Source organism: Pecten maximus, chromosome 4, assembly GCF_902652985.1.
Source record: "Pecten maximus chromosome 4, xPecMax1.1, whole genome shotgun sequence".
NCBI classification, from domain to species: Eukaryota; Metazoa; Mollusca; class Bivalvia; order Pectinida; family Pectinidae; genus Pecten; species Pecten maximus.
This window is the reverse complement of record NC_047018.1, coordinates 36,193,487-36,206,384: the sequence shown is the minus strand read 5'-3', so window position 1 is coordinate 36,206,384 and position 12,898 is coordinate 36,193,487. Positions and strand designations below refer to the sequence as shown.

General features: G+C 35.8%; 1 protein-coding gene across 1 annotated transcript in view; it reads right to left on the bottom strand.

Annotated features, from left to right (window-relative positions):
* The window catches only part of LOC117325973 (sodium bicarbonate transporter-like protein 11), a 37,536-nt gene extending 25,143 nt beyond the window's left edge, over positions 1–12,393 (bottom strand). The window contains exons 1-5 of the mRNA XM_033882513.1: positions 12,171–12,393; positions 11,115–11,199; positions 4,545–4,668; positions 2,463–2,681; positions 2,171–2,255 (exon numbers count right to left, since the gene is read on the bottom strand). Of these exons, the coding sequence (XP_033738404.1) occupies positions 2,171–2,255; positions 2,463–2,681; positions 4,545–4,668; positions 11,115–11,199; positions 12,171–12,393 (736 nt within the window). The remainder of the gene's footprint in view (positions 1–2,170; positions 2,256–2,462; positions 2,682–4,544; positions 4,669–11,114; positions 11,200–12,170) is intronic.
* Between the last annotated feature and the right edge of the window lie 505 nt (positions 12,394–12,898).

Below are 12,898 nucleotides of genomic sequence, written 5' to 3'. Positions count from 1 at the left end.
TGCAATGCTTGGTATTACAGGCCCAAGCCTAAAGGCTGTCAACATCTTACAGAGGTTCCTATCTTGTTGTTTATTATAACATCATCTATCATATCAACTCTCCAGTTGTACTTGTCAAAGGAACAGTTTTGCCTTATATTACCTCCAAATGCATGAAAAAAATTCAGCTTGTTTTCAAATAATTTATATTAAAAAAATGATTTAATGTGGCAATGACATTTTGTTTGTATTGATTTTTACTTAAATGACTTGGCAAGCAGCTAATTGTTTTAAAATCTTCCAGGATGTGACAATTTTATTTCTGTTAACATTGACATAACACAGAACTGTTATTGTTAGTGTATGGCTGATCCATCATCTGTCCTAATTAGCTGATAAGTCAGCACATTCCAACGTAGAAATAAAATGTGTATCACGCAACATTCTCATATAGTTAAACTGCATAAACTGAGAAAGACTAAACACTGATAAATCACAGGCCAAAAGTCTAAACACTGATAAATCACAGGCCAAAAGTCTAAACACTGATGTACGAAAGACCAAAAGTCTAAACAATGATGTACTATAGACCAAAAGTCTAAACACTGATATACCACAGGCCAAAAGTCTAAACAATGATGTTCCATAGACAAAAAGTCTAAACACTGATGTACGAAAGACCAAAAGTCTAAACAATGATGTACTATAGACAAAAAGTCTAAACACTGATATACCACAGGCCAAAAGTCTAAACACTGATATACCACAGGCCAAAAGTCTGAACAATGATGTACCATAAACAAAAAGTCTGAACAATGATGTTCCATAGGCCAACAGTCTAAACAATGATGTACCATAGATTAAAAGTCTAAACAATGATGTACTATAGACCAAAAGTCTAAACAATGATGTACTATAGACCAAAAGTCTAAACAATGATGTTCCATAGACACAAAGTCTAAACACTGATGTACTACAGGCCAAAAGTCTAAACAATGATGAACTATAGACAAAACGTCTAAACACTGATATACCACAGGCCAAAAGTCTAAACACTGATATACCACAGGCCAAAAGTCTGAACAATGATGTACCATAAACAAAAAGTCTGAACAATGATGTACCATAGACAAAAAGTCTGAACAATGATGTTCCATAGGCCAACAGTCTAAACAATGATGTACCATAGATTAAAAGTCTAAACAATGATGTACTATAGACCAACAGTCTAAACAATGATGTACTATAGACCAAAAGTCTAAACAATGATGTTCCATAGGCCAACAGTCTAAACAATGATGTACCATAGATTAAAAGTCTAAACAATGATGTACCTTAGGTCAACAATCTAAACAATGATGTACCACAGACCAAAAGTCTAAACAATGATGTACCACAGACCAAAAGTCTAAACAATTATGTACCATAGACCAAAAGTCTGAACAATGATGTACCATAGGCCAACAGTCTAAACAATGATGTACAATAGATTAAAAGTCTAAACAATGATGTACCATAGACCAATAGTCTAAACAATGATGTACTATAGACCAACAGTCTAAACAATGATGTACTATAGACCAAAAGTCTAAACAATGATGTTCCATAGGCCAACAGTCTAAACAATGATGTACCATAGATTAAAAGTCTAAACAATGATGTACCTTAGGTCAACAATCTAAACAATGATGTACCACAGACCAAAAGTCTAAACAATTATGTACCATAGACCAAAAGTCTAAACAATGATGTACCATAGACAAAAAGTCTAAACAATGATGTACCATAGGCCAACAGTCTAAACAATGATGTACCATAGATTAAAAGTCTAAACAATGATGTACCATAGACCAATAGTCTAAACAATGATGTACCATAGACCAATAGTCTAAACAATGATGTACCATAGACCAAAAGTCTAAACAATGATGTACCATAGACCAATAGTCTAAACAATGATGTATCATAGACAAAAAGTCTAAACCCTGATGACCATAGACTAAAAGTCTAAATGATGATGTACCATAGACCAATAGTCTAAACAATGATGTACCATAGACCAACAGTCTAAACAATGATGTATCATAGACCAAAAGTCTAAGCAATGATGTACCATAGACCTGAAGCCTGAAGTCTACTAACATTATCTATTACCTATCAGTTCTACATATTTGGTAGATTTTGTACTCACCATCTTTGTAGTCAGATAGGTAGTGAGGTAGGCGGCGTTTTAAATCGCTGTATAAGCCATGACCTATATTACATCTTCGGGTGTTCTGTTTAAAAAAAATAGACATCAGATTCAAATTTACACATTGCAAAGGTTGTTAATTTCAAGTTTTTTTCGCCAATCTTTTAGGAATAGAATAAATTTTAACTATTCAGCTTTCTGGTTTTAGATTCTATCAACGGAAAAGGTCACTACAATTCATCAAGATCTGGTCTTAGATTCGGACCACCAAGGAATCATTATAAATACGTACCTCATCATCGTCATCATCAAATGGAGTGGAGTTAAGAACAAGGTGAGACTTGCGATTCTCTGGCAGGCCTTGATGCTCTATCAGCAGCTTGGTTTTTTTCTGCAGTAACTGTTTGAATTCGGTATCTGTGGAGGCCTCTAAGAGCTGGTGTCGGAAGTCCATATCCAGAAACAGGGTTGAGAATGTCTGTCCAGTCTCCAAGGCTGTCTTTGTACTTTTCTAAAAATGTACCACAACAACGAAGTGATGGATATCTCCGTCAATGTATAGACAAATTAACCTCAGTACACAGAACTTTGTCAATGTCTCGTAAAATCTTCAAATTTAGTCAATATCTAAAATAAGTCATGGCTTTGCCTTGCTGGGAAAAGCCTGCCCTGCAGGTAGGGCGTTAGAATTGTACCTGCTGCCCCCATTGCATGATCGTAAGAGGCGACTAAATTTGGGATATGATCTTTCTTAACAACTCTTTTCTTCCTAATGTCTCCTTTGACACTGCCTCACTTTCGACCAGTAGTTGAGCATTCACCCATGTGAGGAAGGCTTTAGGTTCTGTCCCCTGGCCAAGACATATAAGAGTCTATAACAAGAGGCCCATGGGCCTTAATGTCACCTGAGTCTTAAACATGGAACTACCTTGGATGTATTTACAATGCATTTCTAAATAGTTCCTATACTTCAGACCTTTTCATCCATGAAGAGTATTTGATTCTACTAAATCTGGTTCTTGAGAAAATCTTTCAAATTTTGGTCAATTTGACACAAAAACATGGGAATTCCATCCAGGAAATGATCTCATTCATTCATTGATTGGATGGTTGCTTTTACCTTATGTTATCTTTTTGTTTTCTATTCACTTCCATTCTTGTTTTTTTTTTTTTTTATTATTATTTTTTCATCATTTGACCCCTGTGAACTTGAATGAAGGTCAAGGTCAACAATAAGCATAACATTTGTAGCCAGCCATACATGCTATTGATGTGCCAAAACTCAAGCCTTCATGTACGTGTAAAGATACAGGAGCAGAAATCTTTTATGTGCCATTTTGCCGATTTTGAATTTTGGCAGAAAAAAACTTTGAAGTGCCGTATCTCATTTTTCATCTGAAGATCATAAAACTTGCACATTCTGTTTCAGCGGATCATGTTCTTTCATATGCGATTATTCAATTGAAGATTTTTATTTTGACCTACTTTTGACCCCATAGCAAGGTCTTGAGTTTGACACATTCTCTTATAACATGTCATTGAGAAATGTTAGCACTGACCAATTCCAACCAATTTCCAATGAAAATGAAACAAATTTTGTTAAAACATGTGAGTTTCCTATGTAAACTATAGTAAAATTCAGCCCCTTCCTAGGGGGGAATGTCAAGCCTAGGGGCCATGAAATCTATAATTTTGATAAGCACATTAAGAACCTTAATAAGATTTTTGAAATATTAGTCAGTTTCACCCCCTTTGGCCCCATCCTTGAGGCCCCTGATGGGTACGGATCATATAATTTACAAGTTTGGTAGACCTTCAGCCAAGGAAGGTTTTTGCACAATTTCATCAAAATGGTTGAAGATTTTTGAGAAGTTGAAAATGTGAAAATATTAACTAACGACGGACAACAAGGAACAAAGCCAGACTGGAAATGGTCACTGATTTTTGTACAAAATATAAATATTCTAGAAGATACTTGCATGGCCTAAAGCTAAAACACCCTGATATAAGACTCTCAAAAATAAGCAGCTGAAAAGAATATAATTAAAGTCAGTCTTATTTTCAAAACTTCCCAATGGTACTACCGGAAGAAGTATATAAATGTATAGGTAATGAAGTTATTATCAGATATTGTGTGGGCATGTACCCAATAACCAAAACACAACATGTTTGTGTGTCCCATGTGGTATAGAATTAATCAGACAATTTCTGGTGGTAACAGTAAGTCTGATTTGATATATGAAATTTACCTCTCTGAGGCAAATTAAAAAGGCATGCAAGGTCAAAACACCTCATTTGACCTTCAATGTTTTTATAGAAAACTGATCAATATGAAGTTTCACCCACAATGGAGGGCTTCCTTTGATGGTCCTACCTCTTTCGTTGGAGTCATGACCAGGATGACAAATTGAATCTCCTGACTGGTTGGTCCCAGGTTGGCTGGGTGGTGTAGGCGGGATATCACAACATGGCGTCTGGTTAGGTTAGGTAGCTCACATCTGTCATAGAGATAATCAAATTGTAAGTATGTAAATAAAATTTGTACAGAAACAAAATCACATATTATCATCTGTATGTTGGAGAATTCAAATGTTTTGTTCAGGCACTGATATTTCAATGATTTTTCCAACCTCGATGCCCGTGGATAACAACCAACCCGGAAGTATAATTGTGGTCTGAGGCCCCATTCCCTTACACAGAAAACAGCCACTCCTCCACTGAGTACTGCTCTATCAGGAAGGACCCAATTAATGTTACAGATTGAAAAATTACTCTTCAAATTCTCAAATGTACTTAAGCATCCTTTACAATCTTGAATATCTGTAAGTTTCTTACAAAATCAATTCCGCTTTTGTAGGAAGTCATTAATAATTCATAGGAAATAGATAAATCTGTGAAGCAGCCACAACATCAACATGAGAGGAACAGTTATCTTTAGATTTTTATCACTTAATAATATAATATGCCGACCATGGGAGCAGGTGCTATTTTAATATTACTGAAGGTTCAAGTCAGAGATAATTCTGGGAAACACAAGTCATCTTCTAATGTTAGATATCAAATGTCACATGTCACAGTTTGGGGACACATGTCAAACAAGAGGCCCAAAAGTCCTGCATCACTCACATGGATATTTCAGCACTTTTGGTGAGGATGATCTACATGAAGTTTAAGTTTGATTAGCCCAAGGGAACTTGAGTTATTGCATGGAAACCTCTGTGCAGACATACGATGGATGCAATGATGTTTATCAATGTAAACTTACTAATCTGTAGTATTGGATTGTTTGTATTATACTTTGAAATCATTCCATTGTGGACTTTTTAAATGGCACCAAAACTGTCGCGATCGAAAGGACTCCGAGTAATTATAATGTAAACTCCCCCCTTACGAAAATTTCACATTAACAGTTTGTGTTTACAATGCACAGTCCCTTTTGTATCTGAGGCATTCATGTGTTTGAATATAATATGCTCTTGTTTGATAAGCTTCAAGCATTTTACCGATGTTGATTACATTTACTACTAAAATGGCGATACTTGATGCAGACGAGTTGTAGATCAGCCTGAGATCAGAGAGTCATAAACATTTTACGACAGTCAAGGCCAAGGGTGATGGGATTTGTCTATATAATTCCAATTCTAAATTTTTAAAGCAGATTCTTGATAATATTATAATCAGTTAATTAAGTCATTAGGTGATGCAATCAACCTGTTGTTCGAGGAGTCATCTTTTTGAGGAATAATGTCATTTCTCAGAAGTTGAGTTTACTGCAAAAATTACTCAATGTTTCGCTGATGAAGCGAGCCGATTTATTTCACTTTTGTGTCGCCAGATGATGGAAATAAAACTTAACGTAAAATAATGATTTGTACAGCTTACACTTGTTTATTCAACAACACAATGAATTTGTCGGTACATTCGTTGTTTTGGACTTGTATTGATTAAAAGAATGTGTTAACGGACAATGAGCATTGCGTCAGGGCATATGCTCCCTTGTGGTTTGGACCAGGTGTGATTGTTGTGTCACGTACTGGATACATGTATTTCAATGTACATAGCTTGTTGTGTGACTGGATACATGTATTTCAATGTACATAGCTTGTTGTGTGACTGGATACATGTATTTCAATGTACATAGCTTGTTGTGTGACTGGATACATGTATTTCAATGTACATAGCTTCTTGTTTGACTGGATACATGTATTTCAATGTACATAGCTTGTTGTGTGACTGGATACATGTATTTCAATGTACATAGCTTGTTGTGTGACTGGATACATGTATTTCAATGTACATAGCTTGTTGTGTGACTGGATACATGTATTTCTATGTACATAACTTGTTGTGTGACTGGATACATGTATTTCTATGTACATAACTTGTTGTGTGACTGGATACATGTATTTCTATGTACATAGCTTGTTGTTGTACTTTGATACATGTATTTCAATGTACTAGTTGTTGTGGACTGGATACATGTATTTCAATGTACATAGCTTGTTGTGTGACTGGATACATGTATTTCAATGTACATAGCTTGTTGTGTGACTGGATACATGTATTTCTATGTACATAGCTTGTTGTGTGACTTGATACATGTATTTCTATGTACATAGCTTGTTGTGTGACTTGATACATGTATTTCAATGTACATAGCTTGTTGTGTGACTGGATACATGTATTTCTATGTACATAGCTTGTTGTGTGACTGGATACATGTATTTCTATGTACATAGCTTGTTGTGTGACTTGATACATGTATTTCTATGTACATAGCTTGTTGTGTGACTGGATACATGTATTTCTATGTACATAGCTTGTTGTGTGACTGGATACATGTATTTCAATGTACATAGCTTGTTGTGTGACTGGATACATGTATTTCTATGTACATAGCTTGTTGTGTGACTGGATACATGTATTTCTATGTACATAGCTTGTTGTGTGACTGGATACATGTATTTCAATGTACATAGCTTGTTGTGTGACTGGATACATGTATTTCAATGTACATAGCTTGTTGTGTGACTGGATACATGTATTTCAATGTACATAGCTTGTTGTGTGACTGGATACATGTATTTCAATGTACATAGATTGTTGTGTGACTGGATACATGTATTTCAATGTACATAGATTGTTGTGTGACTGGATACATGTATTTCAATGTACATAAATTGTTGTGTCACTGGATACATGAATTTCAATGACAACAGGGCTTTTTCTGAGGACTTTTTGGGGCCGTTAATAGGCCCCATTCCCAATTGAAATTATTTCATATTTAAATTCTCTAAAGTTTGCAGTTTACTCCTGAAAAAATCTTTCCCAATTCACCAATTTTCTCCCAAAATGATACAAAAAGGCACTTTCCCAAACCAGTGAGAAAAAGTCCTGTACATATATGTCAATTGATTGCTTGAGACATACTAGGTCAACTGATGTGTTTTTCAGAGAAACTGCACTTTTATTCCATAGAATCAAAGCCTTAGTTATGTTCCTGGAGTGAATTCCTTCAGTTTGAATTGATGTCAGAGCTGTAAAACACTATTAGTTCTCGCTTACTCTATCAGAAAGGTAATAAATCTGCAGGGTTTATATTGTATCCAGTAGATAAGCCACAGCCTCAATAATCTAGCCATTTTATCCCTAACGAAAGTGATTTGACTTAAAGCTGGATTACATTGGAAATCTTGAATACACTAGACGTGTGTCATACATATCTCCAGATGTCGCCTTTCCAAAATATGAATTCATTAGTAGCCAAATAGACATATATTTTTCCCAATTAATTTATTTTTAGATTTTAAAGATTTTTCCTGTTGGTTATTAAAAGAAAATGAACATAACATTGCTGTATATTTCAACCCTTCATGGCAAATATTAGGTGCAAGTGGCTACAGTTGCAAGAAAATTGGTTAATTATTGCTGATTATTGACAGTTTTCGTATTTTTGAATCAATTATTAATCAAGAGGCCAGACCATTCAGCATAGCACTGGTTCTTTGTAAGCGAGCCCTGAGGACAGTCATGACAACTGCAACAAACACAGGATTTGGGTCTTCTAATAACAGCAATTCTTCTCTTGGATATGACTATATGACTGAGGAGACACATGCTATACTGCATTATAGGAGACACATACATGTTAACTTGTATATGAGGAGACACATACTATACTGTGGTATAGGAGACACATCTTGTATGAGTGGAGACACATGATATCTTGTATGAGTGGGGACACATAATATCTTGTATGAGTGGAGACACATGATATCTTGTATGAGTGGGGACACATAATATCTTGTATGAGTGGGGACACATAATATCTTGTATGAGTGGAGACACATCCTATCTTGTATGAGTGGAGACACATGATATCTTGTATGAGTGGAAACACATGTTATCTTGTAAGAGTGGATACACATGATATCTTGTATGAGTGGAGACACATATTATCTTGTATGAGTGGAGACACATGTTATCTTGTATGAGTGGAGACACATGATATATTGTATGAGTGGAGACACATGTTATCTTGTATGAGTGGAGACACATGTTATCTTGTATGAGGGGAGACACATGGTATCTTGTATGAGTGGATACACATGTTATCTTGTATGAGTGGAGACACATGTTATCTTGTATGAGGGGAGACACATGTTATCTTGTATGAGGGAGACACATGATATCTTGTATGAGTGTAGACACATGTTATCTTGTATGAGCAGAGACACATGGTATCTTGTATGAATGTAGACACATTTTATCTTGTATGGGTGGAGACACATGATATCTTGTATGAGTGGAGACACATGTTATCTTGTATGAGTGGGGACACATGTTATCTTGTATGAGTGTAGACACATGTTATCTTGTATGAGTGGAGACACATGATATCTTGTATGAGGGGAGACACATGTTATCTTGTATGAGTGGAGACACATGATATCTTGTATGAGTGGGGACACATGATATCTTGTATGAGTGGAGACACATGTTATCTTGTATGAGTGGAGACACATGTTATCTTGTATGAGTGTAGACACATGTTATCTTGTATGAGTGTAGACACATGTTATCTTGTATGAGTGGAGACACATGATATCTTGTATGAGTGGAGACACATGATATCTTGTATGAGTGGAGACACATGTTATCTTGTATGAGTGTAGACACATGTTATCTTGTATGAGTGGAGACACATGTTATCTTGTATGAGTGGAGACACATGATATCTTGTATGAGTGGATACACATGTTATCTTGTATGAGGGGAGTCACATGTTATCTTGTATGATTGGAGACACATGTTATCTTGTATGAATGGAGACACATGTTATCTTGTATGAGTGTAGACACATGTTATCTTGTATGAATGGAGACACATGATATCTTGTATGAGTGGACACACATAATATCTTGTATGGGTGGAGACACATGATATCTTGTATGAATGGAGACACATGTTATCTTGTATGAATGGAGACACATGTTATCTTGTATGAGTGGAGACACATGATATCTTGTATGAGTGGATACACATGTTATCTTGTATGAGGGGAGTCACATGTTATCTTGTATGATTGGAGACACATGTTATCTTGTATGAGTGTAGACACATGTTATCTTGTATGAATGGAGACACATGTTATCTTGTATGAGTGGAGATACATGTTATCTTGTATGAGTGGAGACACATCCTATCTTGTATGAGTGGAGACACATGTTATCTTGTATGAGTGGAGACACATGTTATCTTGTATGAGTGGAGACACATGATATCTTGTATGAGTGTAGACACATGTTAATTGTATGAGTGGAGACACATGTTATCTTGTATGAAGGAGACACATGATATCTTGTATGAGTGGAGACACATGTTATCTTGTATGAGTGGAGACACATGATATCTTGTATGAGTGGGGACACATGTTATCTTGTGAGTGGAGACACATATTATCTTGTATGAGTGGAGACACATGATATCTTGTATGAGTGTAGACACATGTTATCTTGTATGAGTGGAGACACATGTTATCTTGTATGAGTGGAGACACATGATATCTTGTATGAATGGAGACACATGATATCTTGTATGAGTGGAGACACATATCTTGTATGAGTTGAGACACATGATATCTTGTATGAGTGGAGACACATGATATCTTGTATGAGTTGAGACACATGATATCTTGTATGAGTGGAGACACATGTTATCTTGTATGAGTGGAGACACATGATATCTTGTATGAGTGGAGACACATGATATCTTGTATGAGTTGAGACACATGATATCTTGTATGAGTGGAGACACATGTTATCTTGTATGAGTGGAGACACATGATATCTTGTATGAGTGGGGACACATGTTATCTTGTGAGTGGAGACACGTGTTATCTTGTATGAGTGGAGACACATGATATCTTGTATGAGTGGAGACACATGATATCTTGTATGAGTGGAGACACATGATATCTTGTATGAGTGGAGACACATGATATCTTGTATGAGTTGAGACACATGATATCTTGTATGAGTGGAGACACATGTTATCTTGTATCAATGAAAACACATCCTACGATATATGAGTTGAGACATATGCTTTCTTGTTCATGTGGAGACACATGATATCTTCTATATGTGTAGACTCATATTGTATTTTATGGAAACACACACTATTTTGTAAATGAGGACACCTGTTGTATAATTGGAAACTGATATCACCTATTGTAAGTGAAGATATGTACCATTTATAGTGTAGTGGGAGAAAAGTGTCTTTAAGTATCACTACATGTAGATATATGCCATCTCCTGATTGTATAGTCATTCATTGAGACAAGACTCGTCTTGCTTAGCATATGTAAATGCTATCGATTATATCAAAACTAGAAACACAAGAATCTGTTGTTTCTGTACACAAATGTCAGCTTCTAAATACTTACAAAATACAGATCCAGGATTGGTCAATTTGGAAGCCACACTCCTCACTAAAAGTTGTGCCCTGAATGGTTCGACTGAGTAGATGAACTGTTTGAAGTACATAACATAACGTTAATAAAAGATCGCAATCGGAAATCCCCAGGAAACCTTAATCTAAGATTTACATAGTTTTGGAATCACCACTGTCCAAGCTTTCTCTGGGGCATAACCATCAACTGAGTATCTTGTGAGCTGAAATTAATACTGATGTCTCTAAAAGAAGAAAACCCATACCACTGAAGAAATCTTAAATTCCACTTATAATGAATAAGATGTTTTCCACTTACCTGGGTATAATAAATAAGATATCTATTTTAGGACATTTTCCACTAACCAGTAAAATTGTTATGAATAAGATATATTTTTAGGATAGTTTCCACTTATAATAAACAGAATATATTTTTAGGAATATCAAAAGAAAGACTATCTTTAAGTTATACATTATGTCAACTAAAATTGGCATAAAACACACATCATCCATGCATAATATATCCTGCATATTTACAAACATGTAACAAATACTCGCAGAGTTTATGGAATTATGTCAGAGTATGGCTAAAAAATATCTCAAAGGGTACAGATGTGGACAAGATCAAACTTATTTTGAAAATATAACAAGAGGCCAATGGGCCTTAACTGTCACCTGAGCTTTGATATATTTTAGCATATTATATATAAAGTCTCTGGGCCTTTTGGTTAACAAGAAGAAGTCATTTAAAGATTTTAGCATATTTGACCCCTGTGACCTTGAATGTAGGTCAAGGTCATCCATTTGAACAATTTTGGTAGCCCTTCATTCCATCATGCTACAGACCCAATATCAGGTCTCTGGGCCTGTTGGTAATTGAGAAGAAGTTAAAAATGTAAATTGTTTACGACCGACGACGCACAACGGACAACGCCGGACAAAAGGCGATCGCAATAGGTCAACTGAGACTTTATCTCAGGTGACCTAAAAAGGAATACAAAATATTGAGTCCAAGACGGTTGACCTTATCAGTCAACAGGAACTAGCGTACCAGAATTCTGGGTGAAAATGGCAAGCCTGGCCTCTTCCAAGGTGAAGGTCATTCCAATCTCTTTGACACTATGGAGTTTGTTGAGCATGGTGTCCACAATCTGAGTGAGCCCGGTGGTGGGGAGATCAAGGATGAGCAAGGTCCTGTTTAAGAAATCTTCAACATCTCGGAAAGCTCGAATCTCAGCATGAAAATCCTTCATTGGAACTTTCTGTGTGAACATATTTTTATACAAAATATTTACAGAATATACACAGCTGTAACAGAGGGCATGATAGATTATATTCATTTCAATGCCTCTGCTCGGGATCAGACCCGTGACTTCCGACTTAACAGGGTACCATGTTCAACCAACAAAGCTAAACAGAAATCCTCTGTAGCCAAATATTATATTGTGGCTAGTAATTACCATGGTTACGCAGTAATATTACACCTCTGATTTTTTAAAAATCAAAAGTATACACCACGCGTGAGTGTAAATTTAAGTCTTATAGTCTAGCCATAATAAGGTGTTAGTTCAGACAACATATGAATTTCCTCAAGGCATAAAATTTCTTGTAAATTGAAAGGAATTGACACTAAATAAAGATTGACATCAGACATATGCACTATTATTTCCTGTACAACACGGAGGACAATATCCAAAATTAAAATTTACATCTGTGACAGCGCTGCGAATAAATCTGTCTTGTTACACACACTGCTAGACTTTATTTCCCTCGAGCCCA